The following is a 23,348-nucleotide window of genomic DNA, read 5'->3' as shown; positions in this document are numbered from 1 at the left end:
ATTTTTTTCGTACCCATTTTGTTCGTACCCAAATGTTTATTGTACCCAAATTTGTTCGTACCAAATTATTTTTTTAACCATTTTTTTCGTACCCAAACGTTTTTTGTACCCAAATTTTTTCGTACCCAATGTTTTTTTAAGGACCAATTTTTTTTTCGTACCCATTTTTTTCGTACCCAAATTTTCTTTTTACCAATTTTTTTTTTCGTACCCAATATTTTTTTCGTACCCATTTTTTTTCGTACCCAAATGTTTTTCGTACCCAAATTGGTTCGTGCCCCCCAAAAAAATTCGTACCCATTTTTTTCGTACCCATATGTTTTTCGTCATTTTTTTTCGTACCCATTTTCTTCTTACCCAAATTTTGTTCGTACCAAAATTGTTTCGTACCCAAATTTTTATTCGTACGCATTTTCTTCGTACCCAATTTTTTTCGTACCCAATTTGTTTCGTACCAAATTTTTTTTCGTACCCATTTTTTTCGTACCCAAATGGTTTTCGTACCAAAATTTTTTCGTACCCAATTTTTTTTCGTACACATGTTTTTTGTACCAAATGTTTTCCGTTACCAATTTTTGTCGTACCCAATTTTTTTTCGTACCCATTTTCTTCGTACCAAAATGTTTTTCGTAACCAAATTTGTTCGTACCCATTTTTTTTTCGTACCCATCTTTTTTGTACCCAAATGTTTTTGTACCCAAATTTTTTCGTACACATATTTTGTTTCGTACCCATTTTTTTCGTACCCAAATTTGTTTCGTACCCGAATTTGTATTCGTACCCATTTTTTTCGTACCCAAAAAGTTTTTCGTACCCTCGTTTTTTTCGTTCCCTATATTTTTTCGTACTCTAATTTGTTTTCGTAACCAAATTTGTATTTTTTCTCCACCAACTTTTTTTCGTACCCATTTTTGTTTCGTACACACATTTGTTCGTACCCAAATTTTGTTCGTACCCATTTGTTTGTACTCAAAAAATGTTGTACCCTTTCGTACCTAATTTTTTATTCGTACCCATTTTTTTAGAACCCAAATAGTTTTTCGTACCCTTATTTTGTTTGTATTCTTTTTTTCGTACTCAAATTTGTTTCCGTACCCAAATTTGTTTTTTTTTTCGTACCCACATATTTTATTGTACCATTGTTTTTTTTTAGAAATAATCGATTTTCAATTTGATTTGATCTCTCAACTCATTCCATCACGCGAAACCCTTAAGGTGTCGTAACTCTAGTAATATATACGGTCATGCGATTGGTGTTAACATGGTTGAAATAGTGTGTTTTTTTTGACACTCAACTGATATTTCATTATATATCTCGAAGTTTACACACTTACAGTTGATTCACTTATCTCTCTAAAATCCTCGATAAATGACTGACTCACAGTGGCAAAGAATGCATTGAGATTGCCCAGAAATAACCACGGTAATTAACGAACAACTCCAACTTTGCAATCTTGCATTTGTTTAGACCTTCTATTTCACGGATCGTGTACACTGACAAATGACAAGCAATTAACTTGTGAATGGTGTTTGAGGGTTACTTAAAAAACAAGTAAACTTTTACCAATAACATGTTGTAAAATAAACATTTTAGACATAGAGAGAATATTGAAAATACAAACACGCTCTAGATTTATGTATTTTAAACACTTTTTTCCTTACATGGAACGACTGAAAACCATAATACAAGGTCGGTATAGCTGTAAATCGTCGGTCAAGAATCAAAATATATTGTTAGTTTCTTTTGCATGAGATTTCATGAATAGTATTGTTAAATTACACGTAAAAGTGCCAGTGAGTTAAAACATATATATAAATCAAGATAAATGATTAACGTATGAGAATGTACGATTTTCGCACACATAAATTATTTACAAGAATATGTTTTGTTTTATATTTGCATGAAAACTATATGCCAGATAAAAAATGTGTTCTATCCATAATAAGTAAATACATAAAATTATTTTCCGCATAAATATTTCAACACATAGTCGGTATTAACCAGACAGCTAAAAATATTCTTATATATATATAACTACAACATTTAATATGAATAAGTTCTTATCCACAACAATAAGAAATTGCTTGACAAACATGATCCATAGATTATCAACAATATTAGTATACTTGATATGGTCCATTGCATTGCCAAACAACATAGCGGGCACATTAAATATACCTGAATGTATCGGATTTCAGATAGGTGAACGCTTAACCTCTAATGTATGTGATTATTATAATGCACTAAAAGTAGACGGTAAAGAATGTCTTGGTCAGAAATTATAACACGAATATTGGAAATAGTTTAATTTTTGAAAGAGTAAAATGTACTGTGTTTTGACAATTATATCACGTAAATATTGTTCATTTTGATTATATTACGCGAACTTTAGAGTTTATTTAGTAACAACAATTTTGTAAAAAAAATAAAAACTAGTAATGAAATTTTTTATTTTTATGTTAACGTTATTTTGATTATAAAAAGATGTGTCTAATGTTTTTATCAAAATTATTAAACACATTCAGTGTTTCCATATTAAATGGACGACTAAACATTTTGAAAAAATTTAATATAAAAAAAGAGTTGATAGGGTGCCAACCTAGAATTTGCCGTTTACAAACAAAAATACGAGAATGTCGAAGATTTACGGCTGGAAAAGTTGTTAAACGGATAACAGATATATATATAGCATGTAGTCATCTGGTGTTTGCTTTCGAAATATCGACGAAATTGATCTGGAAAGTTGGTCTGGGCAACACAATGGCGAAAAATAGATGAGCACAGAAACGGATTGCACATACTGTGAATATTAACATTGTGTTTGCACCAAGATTACCAGCTCGAATGTCTGGTGGGTTTCAACAATTACCAGCTCGAATGTCTGGTGGGTTTCAGCAATTACCAGCTCGAATGTCTGGTGGGTTTCAGCAATTACCAGCTCGAATGTCTGGTGGGTTTCAGCAATTACCAGCTCGAATGTCTGGTGGGTTTCAGCAATTACCAGCTCGAATGTCTGGTGGGTTTCATCAATATCCACAAGACATCACCAAGATTACCAGCTCGAATGTCTGGTGGGTTTCATCAATATCCACAAGACATCACCAAGATTACCAGCTCGAATGTCTGGTGGGTTTCCGCAATATACACAAGACATCACCAAGATTACCAGCTCGAATGTCTGGTGGGTTTCATCAATATCCACAAGACATCACCAAGATTACCAGCTCGAATGTCTGGTCGGTTTCAGCAATATTCACAAGACATCACCAAGATTACCAGCTCGAATGTCTGGTGGGTTTCATCAATATCCACAAGACATCACCAAGATTACCAGCTCGAATGTCTGGTGGGTTTCAGCAATATACACAAGACATCACCAAGATTACCAGCTCGAATGTCTGGTGGGTTTCAGCAATATACACAAGACATCACCAAGATTACCAGCTCGAATGTCTGGTGGGTTTCAGCAATATACACAAGACATCACCAAGATTACCAGCTCGAATGTCTGGTGGGTTTCAGCAATATCCACAAGACATCACCAAGATTACCAGCTCGAATGTCTGGTGGGTTTCAGCAATTACCAGCTTGAATGTCTGGTGGGTTTCAGCAATATCCACAAGACTTTTTCTGGAAGTCATGTTGGCCAAAGACGACCGAGGAAACCCCAAAGCAATGATAATTTTAAAGATAAGACAGTTGATTTTTGTGAAATAATTTTCTCAATAAAGTCAGAACATTCATGTTATAATGGAAACACTCGACACAAGGAAAACGCTTTTATTTATTTCATTCTTAACATTTTTCAGTGTAAAATCATGACAGCCGATTCATAGATTCAAAATAAAGGGGTTATAGATTAGAAAAAAGAAGTCTGTAACTGAGAAAATTAAAATGAAATAATTCGACGAGGATTTTTTTATAATTTATACTAAGAATTACATAAATGAAATGCTATATTGTAAATATAATTACAACACATTTCTATAAATAAGCATGTTCCCTGTGCTGTAAATGCAGGGCCATGTACTGTTAGGTTGAGTTTTCTCTTTTTGATGAATTTCTGGTTTCATAATGTTATATTAGCAAATCACAACCAACGTATGAATGATAACACTCGTATAATAAACCATATTAAATCACTAAGCAGATCAAAAAGAACACCATGTATAGATGTATAGATGCATAGTAATTTGTAAAAGTACTTACATGCTTAATTTTAAAGGGAGATTATACGATTTTTATATGTGTTAAATTGTTATATATTGATAAAAAATATGTTACAATAACACAAAATAGGCAAGAAAAATTATACATTATAGACGAATTTCATAAAATGCAGCAAAGACAAATTAGCGCCCCGAGCCGATTGTGACGAAGATATTTCGTACATATTTTCCTACAATAACCGAAGCATTCGTCTTTTTATTAGGATCGGAGTTAGTTTTCGTGTGTCGTATGAATAGATATCGTTGCAAGAAATTAAAATGATCCGTAAAACTAAATTTAGATTCACATCGTACATGCACGATATACATGCTGGCGAATTCGACTGTACAGACATTTTTGATTTCAGAATTAAATATCTGGCTTATTTCGCATTTTTCGACACATGTTCTTCTTAACTTTTATTTTAATTTATATTGAAATATATGTATAATAAGCTTTTACACATTTGATATAAATCAATAAATATTTGACAAAATCATATAATCTCCCTTTAAACACATTTAATTTTTACTTTGATGTTCTTTAAAGTACCTCTTTGTGAACCACTCTTTTCTTCAATATAGAAGATTCTTAAAAAGGCTTACAAAAACCAGCGGCTTTTTTCAACGTTAATTTACTCATTATTTACCAACACCCATGTTTCTTACAATGCGTGTAGCTTAAACCAACATTTACCTGACACTAAGAACCTCTTCAACCCAAATAGAACAAGCCTCGATGTATTAACTACAATTAAAAGTCTACAGGTGTTTTCTAGCAATGAAGTTCAAGATATAAGAAGTTCGTTAAAAGAAGAGGATGGATTATCTTCATGAAATATCATGGCATAAACAAGACAAATCAACATATCTTCTGATAAATCTTAATCAGTCTTGATGGAGGTGGGGAATGCCAGGGCAGATGTAGCAAATGATATAGACATAGAACCATGGGAAAAAGTATGTTTCTCTAAAGGAATCTTGTAAAGAAGAATCACGTTTAACCCATTTATGCCCAATGGACTCTCCCATCCTTCTAAATTGGATCAATTTATTTCCAAAATTAGGGGTGTCAAGTATATTTATGTCTATATTTAGAATATTTCATAAAGAAATTCATCTAAGCAAACAATGCAGACCCAGATGAGACGCCGCATTATGCGGCGTCTCATCTGGGTCTACGCTGTTTGCAATGTCCTTTTTTCAGGACGCTAGGCATAAATGGGTGAAAAGAGTCATTGATTTATCAAACGTTTCAAGTAGATAATGTGCATGCAACTGCAATACAATTCGGTGATGCAAAAAGTGGTCTTGTAAAGAAAATAATGGTAAGACACATTAATTAAATTCTTATTCATATATATATATATATATATATATATATATATATATATATATAAGAATGACCTGGACACGAACAAAGACATCTCTCCTATCCGAACAATTATCATCAAATATAATAAATAATCTTTAAATGCTTTAAATAATTAACAATGTGTAACAGTAGTTGATAAGACTTAATGTTCCTACTTATCGAATAGGGCGTGTGTTGGGCTTGCGAATCAGGTAAGTAAAACATGAAGTGTAGATTTCGAATAGCAAACAATACCGTACTCCAAAATTTGAAACATACACATTTGGCGTAAAGTAGTTAAGTTTCAAGGGTATCTCAAGTATGTTTGATGGCTTTAAATGATGATAATATTTTCGAATTCCACGTTGAATCAACAGACGAGAAGCGTATAGTTTTACATGGATATGGTTGTTTATATTCTAAACAGATCTTGATTCCATACAGTTATTTAGACGAGACGAATAAACAGTACTTACACTGCAACCAAAGCCAGCATGGTGATCAGAATACAGACCCCGCCGGTTAACACTCCGATCATGCACAGGTCATTGCAAGGGCTCCAGTTCGCTACCACATGTTTTGACGTCACATTTGGTGTCACGTTTTCAGTAAATGTTGTGTTTGGGTACACTGTTGGTATACCCGTGTTATTGCTACTAGCTGGTGTCGTCGAACTAGAAGAAATTTCCTGATAGACTGTAGAAATGCTCGTGTGTCCGCTTGTTGAAAACGTGGAATTATGTGCGATAGTTGGCGTAACGGATGACGTCACATGATCAACTCGTGTTGTTTCTGTTAAACCTGTTGTACTTGCGGGTCCCAGTGTTGTTGATGATGTTGGTGGAACTGTAGTGGTTGTTGAAGTTGTTGTCGTGGTGGCTGTAGTGGTTGGAATGTCGATTTTGCATTTTACGCGAATGTAATCGATATCGGACGTAGTATAATTCAGACTGGTAGCGGTGGTTATCAGTAAATTGTAGACGTCGTCAAAGAACAAAGGCGGACATGGCGCACAGTCCCGAGAATCTATACAGAAGCGCATTTTGCCTTTTGTTAACACAAAAGGCTATCCTTGATTAGAAACTGAAAATATAAAATGATACTTGTGATTTGTATTTGCTCAAAATTAGGAAATATGTCGCTATGTGTATGCCATACGCAAATACATTTAGTGATACAAAATTCGTTAGTGAGTAATGACGTTTGTAAATGTTATGTTAGGATTGCTGCATATCACAGGTCTGTTCACAGATAAATCTAATGCAGCCCATACACCCTTACGAAATTCAATCACGCCGGACACAGCTGCGCAGCCTGACATTATTTGTCAGCTTTGTATTAAGTATAAATATTCATTTTATGAATAAAAAAGCAAAACAAAATACGGCTGTGATTTTATGTTTTATTTGCACTAGATATGTTGATTTACAATCAATCTTTGTAGATGGAATTCACTTAAATGAACCGGAAAAGTTTGCAAAACGCAAAATTGAAAGCTCCGATTGTCGGCATGCACTGCAAGTCATTTTTATTAAACTACAATAGTTAACCCTTTGCATGCTGGGTAATTTGTCGTCTGCTAAAATGTCGTCTGTTGAATTTCTAAAATTAGCATTTTCTTCGAATTTTTTTCAAAGAATACTATCAGAATAGCAAACAGTTTGGATCCAGATGAGACGTCACGTTCTGTGGCGTCTCATCTGGATCCAAACTGTTTGCAAAGGCCTTTAAAATTCAGCTCCAGCGCTTTAAGGGTTAAATTAACATTTCTGTGACAATGTATACTGATACCAACGTGTTATTGTGATTTGTGTAGATGTTTGGATGCTTTACCGAAAAAAAAAAAAGTTTTTTTATAAAAGTTACATTATGAATTGGGTTTGTCTTTATACTATATGTTTTAAATTGACGATTAAGGAATACATTTGTAAATAAGTATCTAGTAATTGTAGATCTGATAAATTGTGTGCTATACTGTTTTGTATATGGTAATCATAATGTCTCAACGTTGAGAACATATACTTCTGGTATTGTTAATAACAAAAAAGTGCTGCTATCCTAATATAATAACAGTTTGCTTATACATACTTATGCAGTATAATTTTTTAACGTTACAGTATAATTAATTTTGATAGTAAACAATGCATACATTTAACCAAAGTAATTGAAGAAGTTGTACCCTTAAAATGTTTTTTTATTTATTTTGTTTTTCCTGTCTGGTGTTTAGGTTTTTAACAATTAAAAGGACGCTAAACATAGAATCAAATGTGTATGGTCCATTTTTCAACAATTCCTATGATAATACATTTATCTTATCGCATACTATCAGCTGAATACCTATAGATAGTACACCCTTTCTCGAATACGGATCCATTCAAGCTACGGTAGGCTCCTGTTACTACAAAGAGTTGAATGCGGTGCCTTTGCAACCATGCTCAAATCGTCATTTTTTTATCAGTTAATATTGATGAAAGAGGTAAAGTGCGATCTATGTGATGTGTTTCTGTTGTAATATATATTTACACTCATCAATAAGCGATAACATAATCTTAAACCCACACATTTCTTTAGATGTGATTTTATAAATGTATAATCTTACTTTAAAAAAAATGGATTTGTGGTTGTGTTTTTAAGAATTTGTTTTAATTGCACCTTTCTATCGACATATTCCTTTATGTTAAATACGAATCAAAAGAAGGCTTGCATTTTGTTTTAACCCTTAAAGCGCTGGAGCTAAATTTTAAAGGCCTTTGCAAACAGTTTGGATCCAGATGAGACGCCACAGAACGTGGCGTCTCATCTGGATCCAAACTGTTTGCTATTCTGATAGTATTCTTTGAAAAAAAATGAAGAAAATGCTTATTTTACAAATTCAGCAGACGACATTTTATCAGACGACAAATTTCCCAGCATGCAAATGGTTAACACAAACGCAACACCTTGCTTATTAAATCTGACGTGAAATATCGGCATGGTAGCACTACGCGTAATGTTATTCATACTGTTTAACATTTACATGAAACTTCAAATAACAGTTTACATTATTGGAGAATACATGGGCACACCAATTAAACACAATTATATCTGCAGCACCATATAACACAATCTGTCACCAGGTGTTAATTATATGGTGCAATCCATATTTAGACGTAGAGTTACATGAAAGTCTTAACTACATAAGACTTTTGAGATATAAAAAATACATTTACATTAAAATTATAAGCACATATAATAATTACAGCGCAGTGAAAATATTTAATCCTTAGCAAGAATTTGAGGTGTGTTTAATCGAGCTCAATTTCGAACGTTTTAACCGACCCTCATCCACAATAGTATTATGTTAGTATAACATATATATGCAAACACTTCAATTTGTAATACATAATGTGTTTATAATGCGTGACGAGCTGACACAATTGAACATGCAATCCTCGGGTTTAAATGTTCGTGAGAGAACCAACGTATGTAATAGAACACAGGTTTGGATAAAAAGGTAAACAAACATTGCAACTGGAGGTGTGCATTATAAAGTAGCAGTAAACTTGAGTAACAACTTACTCGAGTTAAGTTGTTAACATAGCGCACTGCTGTTTGTAGTTCAAAAATAGAATACAAATTAATGAGTTGTCTGTTACAAATGCAGAGTGAATGATGGCCTCACGAATTGCTATGACAAAAATTCGTACATTTAAGCGTTTGAGCGAAATGTTCAACAAGGCAAATAATTTATTTAGTGTATTAAACTTTGCTTTATACATGTGCATTTTAATTAAGATATAACCTTCTAGGCAGGTTAAAGCTAATCGTCTCGGAATTTTGCAAACTACAGTGTCCTGGCCCAACAAGGATATTTAAAATATTACTTGTCAAATCAAAAATATAATAGAAGCTTAGAAAAGTATGCTGGTGAACTTTGATGAAGCAGTGACCTAAACAAATCGACGTTTGAATCCTAGAAAGTAGCATACGTTTATAACATTCGTTTCAATAATCGTGACACATTTTTGTGATGATAACATATGGGCCGTGCTCTGTTAAAAGGGGGTTTAAAACATATGCGTTGATTGTCGTCCCAGATTAGCATGTGCAGTCCGCACAAACTAAGCAGGGACGACACTTTCCACCGAAACTGGATTTTTGCTAAAAAGAGACTTTTTGTGGTGATAATATAAAGGCCGTGCTCTGTAAAAAGGGGGGGGGATTTAATGCATATGCGTCAAGTGTCGTCCCAGATAAGCATGTGCAGTCCGCTCTGATGGTATGTTCCGTTTAAAAAAGTCTCCTTAGCAAACATCCAGTTAAGGCGGAAAGTGTCGTCCCTGATCAGCATGTGCGGATTGCACAGGCTAATCTAGGACGACTCTAAAGCACATGCAGTAAAACCCCTTCTCACCGAGCACAGCCCATATAGATTTGTTTCGAATATAAGGACTGACCGAATATTGTTAAAAACTACGTCAGTAATATAATTATCTCAGTAATAATGCTATACCTGTCTACATCTCCTAAGACAAAGCCCTAGGCTTTGATTTCCATTTAAATGACTCCTTTAATTCTTCTTTGCATATTCCAACACACAGCTTTTTTCGACACGTTCAAAATCACTGTAAAAAAATACGATAATAAGTTAACACAACCAAGTGTTTTACAACATCACCAATGTTTATTCGGCGATTTTTAATCTTCAATACACAATATTTCGCAAGTGGATTTCGTGCGCTGGAGAATTTAGTAGGCGCCGTTTTCTGTCCTGTGCAACCAAATCCGATTTCTTTAATCGGCACTATTCTCAACATGTAAACAAAGCGTAGTAAACAATAATGCACGGGTAATCCAGACCAGACACGTGGATTTATACAAGGCCACTTAAATTATACGAGTGAACCTAAGTACATCGCATTATTCGCGAGCGTCTGGTTGTTATGTATTGAGCACGTTGCTCGTCGTATAGGCTGCTTGAACAACGGTTTCACTGGAGGCAATAGTGCAGGTCCGTAGCGTTGCCGTGGTAAAATAAAAAAGAAGTGCGAGTTTCGTTGTTTATCGGTATTGTCGTTGGTTGCGTATGTATTAAAAACGATGACGTAATCCCGATTTGCGTGAAAACGAGTATCAGAACGACAGAGCTGATATTGGTCGAGAAATATAGGTATTGCGATTTTGTATCGCGAAATGAATCTGGCTCTGTGAAAAGGGAGTTAAATGCATGTGCGTAAAGTGTCGTTCCAGATAAGCATATGCAGTTTGCACAGTCTAATCAGGGACGACATTTTCCGCCTACACTGGATTTTCTACAAGAAAATTCTTCCTTTAAACGAAAAACACAATACAAGCGGAAAGTCCCTGATTGGCCCATGCGGACTGCACAGGCTTATCTGGGACGCCACTTTACGCATATGCATTAAACCCATTTTTCCCTGAGCATGGTCCTGATATATTTCAACCGTAATGCCTCGTGTTCATTCAAATATCTGTTTTAATTATATTTTGGAATCTCATAGGATGTCTACAATTCCTCCGCAAATGCAAAATATGTTTCAAAGTATTTAACTGAACTTAAATCATATCCCGGCCGTAAGAAATATGTCTATCATTGTATTTAAAAAGAGACGTATTATATCAATGTTATAAGTCTATAGTAATATGGGTACATGCCCTGATCATTTTCAAAATTATGAGATAACGAAGCTATGCTAACATGGTGCGACAATATCGGCTACCGAATGCACATAAGTTTCTTTAAATCTGGTTTAAACATCCATGTGCTAAATACTTGTATATGAGTCAGGTTTTTATTAACTGCTCGCCAAAAGCAAATTATATTACCATGAACATATAAATGATGCATAATGTTATGTCCATCGTATCACACTAGGTTTAAATACACACGTATACTATTTCTCATCAGGTTTAAGATTTAAATGGTAGGTTCGTCGTAAGAATTAAGCTTCAATTAGTTTAAGTAAACGTATTTTCCAAAACAATTGTATAAAATTGTCAGGATTGACATTGTGTTTTAGTGTGTGTTTTTTTCAATTTATCAAGTTACATTTCAGTGTAAAAGTGTAACTATCTAAACAAATAATCAAAATGACGATCAATTTAAACAGTCTTACATAATGAAGTTGTGCCTGTAACCTTTGAAATACTGATTCCTTAATAACTTAATATCAGGTGAAGGCACGTTGTACGGCCCTGTTCTTCAGTTTGATCCTTTACCTGGCAGGAGCAGGTTTCTGTGAGTGAAAATGTAATTAATTGCGCAACTTCTAGAGCACTTTGTTCTTGCGATTACTCACTGCTCCACAGATTAGCTAACGATGATGTGTGTGTTGTGGATAGAAGAAATGTTTTGAAAGCCTTGATGTATTTAACTTATCCATAAAGTTTCCACTTTTACAATGCGGAACAAATTCGAAAGCCTCTTCTTAGGAAAAACAACATATTAGTGAGTTTGAATTCAAAATTAACGTATGCTGATTTTTTGTGACTTAATAGGACTCCCATTTAATTTATGAACACTCCTGATCAAAACGAATTTTCGGTTTCTCCAATCTTTCAATAACCGATACAATTCTATTTGGTAGAAAATTGTGAAACAATATTTTAAGATTGATCTCGATAAAATGAGGAAATTAATTTGTGAACTCAATAATTGGCAGGATATCATAGACATATTATCTATAATTGATCTATATGTATGCATAAAGCTCCGTTTAATTTGTATGGGAATCTTTCAAAATTCAATGTTAAAGAGCTCGGAAGCGGAAATCATTTGCAACAATCATAAATGTATATTCTTCATTATTCTCTGTATCGAGAATTTAAATTCGTTTGACATATCAACAGAATCAATAAAACTTCACGCAAATCTTACTCTTGGAAATCCTGAAATGAATTAAGGGGGTGTCGTTAAAATGAAAGCTCCTATCTCTATTCATATGATGCACTGAATCTTTAGGAGACGTTTTATAATTTTATGCAACGACAGAAATGCGTATCGTTCTGAATGCTAATAATGTAAATGCATTTAAACATTTACATAATATGTGTTATGTTTTAGAATATAGCGATACGGTAAATACATAGAATTCTGATTGGACATACATATAAACCTTATCCCCAAGATATGATATACAATTTATGCGATCTGTTTGAAATCATAAAGATGTAGTCTTTATAGATGTTGGCTTATGGACGCTTATACTAGTACAATGGGTAAAACCGATACAATATGAGTTGAGAATACTCTGATAGTGTTGAACTATAGAACAGTTAATCATTGTAATACGAGAGAAGCATCGCGAACTTAGATATTCATAACTTTATTCCTAATATTCAAATAAGCGGCGTGTATTGGATTTAAGAATGTATAATGGCCACAAGAAGAAATGTGCAAAATGACGACATGGCGGAAGATTTCAATACTATTTTTGGGGGGGAAACCCGTCCAATAGACATCGGTTAAATAGTATATAAACATTTTACACCCGTTTATGGTGTCATTAATCAAACACTGACCTAAAATACTAACTAAGTCTGTGAAAATGCCCCTTTAACCCCGATTTCACCACAACATTGATACGTGAAAAAAATAGTACCGAATGTGTTTGTGTATTTAATTATATGAAATATTTATAAATGGAGAAACATTTTATGCAAAAAAAATAAGTATCGGAGCAGCCCAGAAAGACCACCTTAACTCAACCCACACCAGTTTTACTGCATTTCTGGCATTTTTATTAGTTTCCATTTCTTGAATAATGTTAAGACAAGTGCCTCAAGGAAGCTACACCCATGCAGATGTATACCCTTTAATTACAAGTATATTCCCATTCTATTCTAATATAAAAGACAACAACAAAAAATAAAACAATATCCAGGGAAATGACGTATTAATACTTCGCGTGCTTTAAATAGGCTTATTAATTGATCCTATTAATAAAAGAAATGGATACAAACTTTCATCACAGCCACAGATGTACAGGGAACAGCTGGTTTTGAATCATACTCCGTAGTCACGTACAGCTGCTTAGATTCAAGGTTTAAAACTTTTATGTGAAAAAAAAGACTGTGGATGTGGTTTATTTTTAATTTGATTTCTTCACCTTAATTAATCTTTAATTAAAAAAGGGTTGTTTAATTAATGCATTGCAAATGCAAACATAATAGAGCCTGTCCAAAATACCTTGAACGGTATGTATATGTTAATGTATCTGTGTTTTAGTATCACCAATTACTGACTTCATCCGGAAAAAAACGAACTTGTCAAGTTGCGTAAATATATAAAGGAAGCATTTGTTATGCGCAATTCAATGATCACTACTACCAGTATAACCGTATCACTTTAGTGATAGTTTGATAATAAAATTTTTTTTCGGAGAAGTTAATTTTTCCTATTAATTTGAATATTTTTTATTCAAAATAATGTTTTAACTAATTAATAAAATAACCACACGCTAACCACCTGTGATTGAAACAAGAATTTGATAATAAAAACACACGCTATCGTCTGTTCTATTTATGGGTTGTTTTAAGCTCATCTTTGATGATTAGATTTAACAATTGTAAAAAAATGATTGCGAATAAATATGCAATATAGTATGTTTAATTGCATCATTTAACACCACATTTCACCAGCACTTGTGCATACAATACAAGCAATGCATCACGATTTTATGAACATGGTATATCTAACTAAATGTATATCGTTGCTATTTACAGTGAAAATTAATTGTAATACTAAGATAAATAAAAACTTTATTCTTAAAATAGTATAGTTATATAAAATGTTACCTTACTATATCCAGAAACAAAACACTTGATCCAGCGAACTTTCCCCATTAACTTTGACAAACATTGTATCCTTTTTTTGAAATGGGATATTTAGATATGTCATTGAATTTGAAAAAAAAAATCACCTTTCCCTTCATATTAATGCATATCATGTATCGCGTTAGCTATTACTTTCCATAATCGGTCGAGTGGAGCGGATTCGTTTCTTTTACTTCCTCTTCCACAACATTTCATCATGAAATTAAACAAAATACATGGAAGAGAATGATCTTTATGGTTCTCGCGTCGACTGCGTCAACATTCATCTTATCGTTTAATACAATTTCACCACGTTGATTTTTTAACAATTATATATTTAACGTGTTCTGGTGTTTTTCTAGGATAATGGAAGCGTTCCGCTTTGAAAACAACTCTGTTCTGCTTTCCATGTTTAAGCAAAGGGAAACCACCGGAAATAGTAAAATTGGTGTGCGGAGTTGCTCCTAAAGCCATTTATACTTGCACAAGCCGCTGTTCTCAAAGTGAAATATTAACAAGTGACGTGAACTTTAAATTGAAAAATTCATTATTAGTGTGTTTTTTTTAATTAACAAAATAATAAATGTAAAAAGGTCAACCATTACCTTCAACTATTTAAACCAAGATTAACGTTACCTACAATTTTTTTTACGAGTGAAGAGGTTTCAAACGAATCTAGCTATGAATAATATAAGTAATCAACGTCAAAGCCGCGTTAGTTAAAAAAAATGCATACGTTATTTTTTAACCAACATTACAATCTTACATCTCCCTTTTGCATTTATCTAAAAAAAATTAGTCCGTTCGGTCTTCTTTCGGTTAGCACAATATTTTATACTATTAATTTGTTATTCATTGCACCAAGCCTGTTACAGTTCAACGAATCCGGCTCGAATTGTACCACCCTACGTATGATGTAATTCAAGTTACAGGGCCCCTACAAAATTTCCAACACAAACTGTACTATAACCAGCTATGTTTTCAATCTACACCGAGATTTACCGACCCATTCTTTGACATCAATGTTTAAGTTCTACAACGATTGTATAAGTTATGTATTTTACTTGATTTCTAAGTGAATTATTAATTTAGTTGTTGCGTTCAACATATAATAACATTTGAAACTAAATAACATGAACAATAATATATGTAATACAATACTATGTAATTCTATGAAAATCATACTAAATACTACACATTTATTGTTTTTATTTGAAATTAAAATATTATGATAGAATCATGAAATAAAACAACAACAGTATAATAACTTTTATAAATATAAATATGAAATATCATAATTATCCAAAATTCTACCTTATTCTGTCGAGAAATGAAACACTTTATCCAACATTCCCGCGATGTTTATTTTTACAAAGCATATATAAAGTATTTATTAATATTGTACTAAGGTTAAAATATAAACACTTTGATGTTAAACCAACAAACACACCCATTTACTCATACCGTACTTCTGCACATCCTGATTAACAGCAACTATCCGTATTTAAAGCCAGTAGAGCGAAGCAGATTTGTCATTCATTCATCCAAAGAATATTGCATGTTTGACAAAATACCACACCATTTTATGAGCTTTTTGCACGGTTTCAACGATATTTGAGGCAAACTGCGGAAAAAGAAAATAAATAAAGTATGGTCAGATTGAAATATTTTGTTAAAAATATGTCTTTCATGTCTACGAATAGTCATGTTAAAAAATTAGAACGATTTAAGTGTATTTCATACAGCTAGACTAATAGCAGGAGAACGCCCTGTTTAGCAGGGGCTGGCTGTAGATAAAGCTTCTGAGTTATGACGAGACTCTCTCATTTTATGTCAATCACCTCTAAAGAAAAACAAGTAGAAGATGATGATGCTTATAAAGTGTAAGAAGACTAAGTGGTAAACTAGAAAATGATGATGATGACGACGAAGACAACGATGATGATGATAATGATGAAGCTGCTGATGATGATGCTGATGCTGCTGCTGATGATGATGACGATACCCCGTGCATGGTTCATAACCATGTACATCCGACTTAAGGTAGTGGGAGCCTAATGGTTACTTTTCCAGAAACACAATTTGTTATTGTTTCCACATTGTAAATTGTATATCACAACTAATGGCTAAATTTTAAACTTTTTACCAGCCGGTTAACTTTTTATACTTGGTTGAATACACCTACCCCTTGACTCGGTTGGGCGTTTTCTATGGATTAAGCCTATATCCAAAATATATAGGTTTTGTAAATGGGATATATATATATGTGTCATAGTCTACAAAAATCAGTACAAACGAGGAAAATTTACATTTTCGTTTTTTGTCATTTTTTAAATGATGAAGGCAAGCATAAGTCAAATCCAAAGTTAAGGTTTCTAACTATAATAGTTTTTGAAATGTTGGGTTTTGAACACATGCACCCTTTATACGATCTTATAGCTAAATAATGGTTTTCTATATCAATTGACATTGCCAACAAACTCTTTTGTAAATACAGTATACATGCATTTACTGTATAAAATTCACACATAGATTCAATGCATAAGTAGAACTGGCCATGTTTTTCACATTTTATGTTCAAACAAAAACAAACATTTGAACACAGTGGTTGCTATGGTAACGAATTAACATAAAATAGGTTATTTTCATTAAAATTGTCTAGATATCAGGAAAAAACTTAATATTTACGTGTTTGTCAATTATATGATAAAACTGCTTACAGTGAATGATCTTTTTTCAACATGATATTTATTTAATACATAGTAACAAAAAGAATCTAAGAAAATAGGTTGAGTTATAGTGCAACATGTCCTTTTTTTATAGAAAAGATCCACATATTTTACAGTGTATTTAGTTCAATCCATTAAAGACTTCGCCCAACGTAAACATCATACATGGAATTTAAAAGTGCCATACATATATGCTGGTAAAAAAGTTAATGTACAGACATTTTGCTGATGGTAATCATGGTTACCAAGGCAACAAAAAGATAAAATATCGATTTTTACTGTTTTGAACAGCAAAAACACCTTATTTTATCAGTAAATCCTTTCTCATACATAACAAACATGAAAAAGAACAACATTATTTGACAAAACAATTTAACTACAATTTGTTTACGAAACCCACATAGTAAAACCTCCATAAATAAACACAAATAATAACGACATTTACTTCTAATTCAGAACAAACAAAGATGAACATGTATTAATTTTAAGGCATTAAAAGGTACTTTCTATAAATCAGTTAAAATAAACATAATAGCATTTTCATATAAATCGAATTAATTAGATCAACAAAGAAGTTAATGCCAACAAAATGTTTCCATAGCAACCAACAATCTTATTTTACATATTAATGGGTTTCACAATCATGTGTATGATGAGCTACATCAACAAAATGTATATATTACCGCCTGTCATAATAAATGAACAAACATGAATAGTGGTTTATTTATATTGCTATATGTTTTGACAAACTTTATAAAACATGTTTCAAGACATGAAAAGTTCACCAATGAACAGTTTATATGGTAAACAATAACATATAATTTGGTAATCAAAACAAATAATCTAAGACTTTTTGACAAACAGGATCCTACAATTTTCAACCTTAACAGGTTCGCACAGACCTTAAAAAGTGCTTGAAAGTAAAGATTTACCTTGAAAAGTACTTAAAAAATATGGAGTGCTTAAAAATGCTTATTTTTGACCATAGTCTTAAAACATGCTTAGAATGTGCTTGAATTCGGCTCCAGACTGCTTGACAATTGAAATCTTTAATTCCTATGTCATTTGAAAGATCGATATAAATCATTTTAGTTTCTTTAAAGGGGGCATGAGGCGAATCGTGGATTAAACATAACAGGCTGTATATGAACATTGACGAATCCAGTTTTAACTAGTCTCGTCAGTTACGGAACCACCCTATTGTTCATCGTAGACGTTCGTTATCGCCCGGCAGCGAATCATATTTGCGCTGTATGTACAACTATAGCCGGAAATATCCTGATCGATTATATTGGTTTGTGGAAAATCTGCGCGAAAAAACAAAATAAATTGATCAGAAAACAAAAGGCAACACTTTTTATACGAAACAATAGAAACGAAAATTGTTTGTTTTTTCTTCGATGAGCGACATGATTCACTTTATTTTTTATTTTTCTTTATAGCATCGTTTTACATATTTCTCGGAACAAATACTTCAATCTTAAAAATGAATGCATAACCCCTTCCTCTGCATGTTCTCTGCAAAAGACGAAATCTTAAGAAAAATACAGCATAGTTATACCATTGCACATCGATGTACTACAATTTCATGAGAATGTTTGCTATTGTTAAACAATGTTTGCTTCATGGGGATTCATGATGAAATTTATCTTTCAGGTGTTTCCAAATACGAGTCCATGAGATATTATCAACTTAGCTATCTTGTTCAAGTCACCATGTTGTGTTTGCTTATTAATTTTATATCTGTGTTCAATAACTCTTTGTGTCAAGCTTGAGCACGAAACAACAATTCAGCAAATAATTTGATTGACACGCAGTCGCTTTAGTAATCTTACGCTGATTCTGGTTATCTTTTTCTGCAGGTAGAATCTTGAGACCAGTTATGACGCAGATCGAACATGGTCTATCCTTTTACGAGATAACGATGATAAGTGTCACATGGGAAGGTGACAACTCAACCTGTTTGACTGTTGATTGTGTGAAGCCCGAGTTTTTAAATGTGATAAAGCCTCGTTTGAATGACTCATATTAGCATGGGTGTATTTTAGTTACCTGATTCCTGTGTTCGTGATTACCCTTTTTATGTGCTCTACTATGAACATTCTTTGTCAACATGATGACCTACCTAATTACAGTATATTTTACATGGTCAGTTATAAAACATAGTTAAAAGTAATTGATTTTGCTAATCAAAATAACCAATTGGTATACTTGAATTTCATGTAATTTTGCTATTATTTTTTTACACATTTTCATCAGTCAGTAAACATATTGTAATGCTAATATCTAGTCATTCTAACCACTAGTTCATTAAATCATTGTCTTTAATTTCAAAATATAATGATAAAGAAACCATATAATCACAGTTTGGGCATCATGTGTGCTCATGTTGTGCCTTAGTCATTTGATGATTGGGGCTTTGAGATTCATTTAAATTTATGATAAATCATTGACATCATAAAACGGGATAAAATGCATGTGTCGTTAGGAAAAGGTTTTAAAAGCTTACAAGTTTTATTGCACTTGTATTTGTTCAATAAACAAAGTTTAAAATGGATGGATGGGTGGACGGGGGATGGTATAGGATGGTTTGATGGTTGGATGGATGGATAGATTTGGGTAGGTTTCGGATGAATGGGTGATTGGAAAGAGGGAGGGACAAACGACTTGACTTACAGACAAACTGACATCTACTTGATAAGCTTTTATAATGGTTCACTTAAAAATTTGTCTAAAGTCATACAAAAAACAACAATTTAACTATATATGAACACGAACAGTTATTTAAAATTATTAATACAATGTTAAATTATTGGCTTTATGATTTTTACTTATATATACATTTTTTTGTATAAACACAGCCACTTGTTTTTAGCTCATGAAAGCACAATATGCACATGCTGAGCATCTAATTTGCCTTTTGTCCGTCGCTCGTTGTGCGTCATCTATCGTCAATTTATCTTGTTAACACTCTAGGGCCACATTTATTTCCAATATTCATGAAACTTGGTCAGACGATTTGTCTCAATGATGTCTAGGCCGAATTCAACGATGGGTCATGTGAGGTCAAAAAATAGGTCAATTGGTCAAATTAAAGAAAAAGCTTGTTTACACTCTAGAAGCCAATTTTTTTTCCAATGTTAATGAAATTATGTATAAAAATTTGTTCTTATAGTATCTCTATTGAGTTTGAAAATGGTTCTGACCCAAAAACATGGAAACCAAGGGGCGGGCAGTTTGCCTTATACGGCTATAGTGAAACATTGTTAGCACTCTAGAAGTCACATTTGTGATCCCATCATGATGAAATTTACTCAGAACATGTATTATTATCATATGTCGGCCGAGTTCGAAAATGGTTCCGTCAGTGGTACATGCCTACTAGTGGCTGTGGCAGTTTTTCTGATAAGGCTTTAGTGAAAACTTGTTTATTCTCTAGGAATCACATTTTAGTTTAATCTACATGACGCTTTCAACGGCAACTTTTATGAATAAATCTGTGTGTCATTGTACGGGAACTTTGTGACCTTTCTCAAAACAGATTATACCAATGGGAAAAGTACCTTTATCAAATTTGAAGGGGTTGGGTTTCTCTTATTGGTCACCGGAAATCCTGTTTGCAGGGTAACATGCAGTCAACTTGATACTAAGCACACATTGTTCAGCGCATGCTGCCTAGGATTTGTAAAATACATTGCAAATGGTGTGTTTTGGTGTAAAATTGAAGGTATATATGTAAGCAGTAAGAAAAAAAGTCATGTTTGTGCTCTATTTTTTCTGTTGATGGTTCCCGGCTTTGAAAGTAGGTCATACTATTTGAGCCCAAAATGGCCGCCTCAACAGGTGTCAAAACGGGTGTGCCGAAATTGTAAATATTTTGAGTTACGACGTATTGAATGTAATGACATGCATTTGTTCAAAAGATTATGCATTTATCTTTCCAATGATGTATTATGATAAAGTGACTTATCGCTTGATCATGGTGATATCGAACTTCACTTATTTTATATGTAATATAAAAGGAAATTAATTGCGTATGCGTAACCTTTTAGAAGAGGTCGCTCAATCAAGCAACGGTTACTTCCAACCAATTAAAAAATTATAAGTGTACATTGTCGATCAGAGCTCGGGGCATTTCATTCTTCGAAAACATGCATATATTTCAAGTTTCAATATTTTTTCATAATATAATTATAATTGTATTTCCATTTTTATAACGCCACGCTTTAATCATGCGTAGCTCAAAATAACGTCGACCGCGTTTGTACGGATTTCTGCTGACGACGTCACATATATATATATTGACAATTAACTTAAGAAACATACTCGACTGGATTGTGTAGTAGATACAGCATGAAAAACGTGTCATAGAAAGCGAATTGTGTCTTTGATCTCTAATAATATTTGCACTTATCTTGATAAAATGGCAAACACGACAACAAATCGTTCAGTGACAAGATGCTTTAATTACGTTTTAGGTCACTTGTAGTGTGATGCATATATTGTACACATTTATTTAAAACAACATACTTTCTGCACACTGAATGAATTTCGGGAAGTTTTACCGTTCCTGTCTCAAGAAATTACACTTTGAGTATGCCTACCCCCATTCATTTTAGCGCAATGAATTTCCGTAAAAATGTGTATTTTTTGGTTTTCTAGTTGCTTAATAAAAGCTACAGTTAAAAACCCTGACATATAAAGAAATTTAGCTTACTTTGGCTTAATATTGATTTAATATTATATTAATAATACAATAATAATAATACAATTAAAAATACAATATTCAGGTCACCTAAAGTCAAAAGACAACATATGAATACAGCCGCAGTTCACCAGAAAATGGCACAGTTTTTCCAATATTAACCCTTTGCATGCTGGGAAACTTGTCGTCTGCTAAAATGTCGTCTGCTGAATTTCTAAAATAAGCATTTTCTTCATTTTTTTTCAAAGAATACTATCAGAATAGCAAACAGTTTGGATCCAGATGAGACGCCACGTTCTGTGGCGTCTCATCTGGATCCAAACTGTTTGCAAAGGCCTTTAAAATTCGGCTCCAGCGCTTTAAGGGTTAAGTAGCATTAAGATGTGTAAGTTATAATTTTACTTACATTAAGCATAATAATATACAACTTATATTTAAATAAAAACCAGCCAGATTAATGACAACTACATGTAGATGAAACATTATTATAAAGCATTAGTATAAAGTCATTGAGTGATTTTGACTGACCGTGTGTCATTTGGAAGCCATATTTTCTTGTTCCGTCATTTTTCGTCACTGAAAAACTGACTCATTTAGGGGCCACATCAGATAAAATATTTTTTTGCGTTTGTGACTCTTAGTAGTCCCTCTTTGTTTTAAGCAATGAAAGTATCCCTAAGAAAATATGGCTTTCAAATGACACAAGGCCAGTCCAGATCCCTTATTGTTTGTCGCTATAGAATTCCTTCATGCAACAGCACGTCTAACGATCTAATATTCTTTGCCTTTACATGACTGAAACAAACTGAATTATGGATTGCAGTCACAGCAAAGTTGTGGGCCATTGTGGGCGTTGTAGGTTGCCTGGAGAACATGTTTCACTGGATCCTGCTGTTTGTGTGACTGTCCATGATACAATTTCTAGAAAACTGGCAAGAGTCAACAAATCTGCTTACACAATTACAAAACTTTTCAAAACAGTGTATGTTCAGCAAGGCACTATCCAAAACCGGAAAATCAAACCTGCACACATTACGTACAACAAGAATGACTTCAGGAAACTTTGCATGCCACTGCATAAAATCAAGTTTTAAATGAAACACTATCATCACTCCCACCATTTACACGCATGTTGCCATGAACATCGACAGAGATGCCAGTCTCTTTCTGAGCTTCGGAAGACATTGGCACTGTTGGCTTCACATATGTCGAAAACTTAAAACCCGTCTTCAAATGCAAGGCAGCAATCTGTAATATTTGAAATAGCTTTTAATAGTTATAATAACAAAGACAAATATATATGTTTAATAATGTGCCTGGCAGCCTACCCTGGGGTTCAAATAAAAAAATCTTTTAAAGCTTGTAATTTTGCCAAACTATGAGCACAGTCCCTTTAATAAAACAATTATAATTAAAATGTTTCATGTTCATCTGGAATAGAAAATAAGAAGACAATAGATGAGAAAAATACTAAAATTTGGCACCCGAATAGTCAATAACATTGTATTTGAAGATAGTTTTAACACTTACTCCATTT

At 33.2% G+C, this 23,348-nt stretch overlaps 1 protein-coding gene across 6 annotated transcripts in view; it reads right to left on the bottom strand.

Moving 5' to 3' along the window:
- Positions 1-16,136, bottom strand: part of LOC127873484 (uncharacterized) — a 51,668-nt gene extending 35,532 nt beyond the window's left edge. The window contains exons 1-3 of one of the 6 annotated variants that reach the window (XM_052417370.1): positions 15,692-15,835; positions 10,056-10,167; positions 6,040-6,646 (exon numbers count right to left, since the gene is read on the bottom strand). In XM_052417370.1, the coding sequence (XP_052273330.1) occupies positions 6,040-6,605 (566 nt within the window). In that variant the 5' untranslated portion in view covers positions 6,606-6,646; positions 10,056-10,167; positions 15,692-15,835. The other 5 variants (XM_052417368.1, XM_052417371.1, XM_052417367.1 and 2 more) reach the window with 5 other exon arrangements.
- Positions 16,137-23,348: the final 7,212 nt, after the last annotated feature.

The sequence above is a fragment of the Dreissena polymorpha genome, chromosome 3 (genome assembly GCF_020536995.1).
Source record: "Dreissena polymorpha isolate Duluth1 chromosome 3, UMN_Dpol_1.0, whole genome shotgun sequence".
Lineage (NCBI taxonomy): Eukaryota > Metazoa > Mollusca > Bivalvia > Myida > Dreissenidae > Dreissena > Dreissena polymorpha.
Note: the sequence above shows the minus strand (reverse complement) of the source record. Positions and strands in the feature narration are given on the sequence as shown.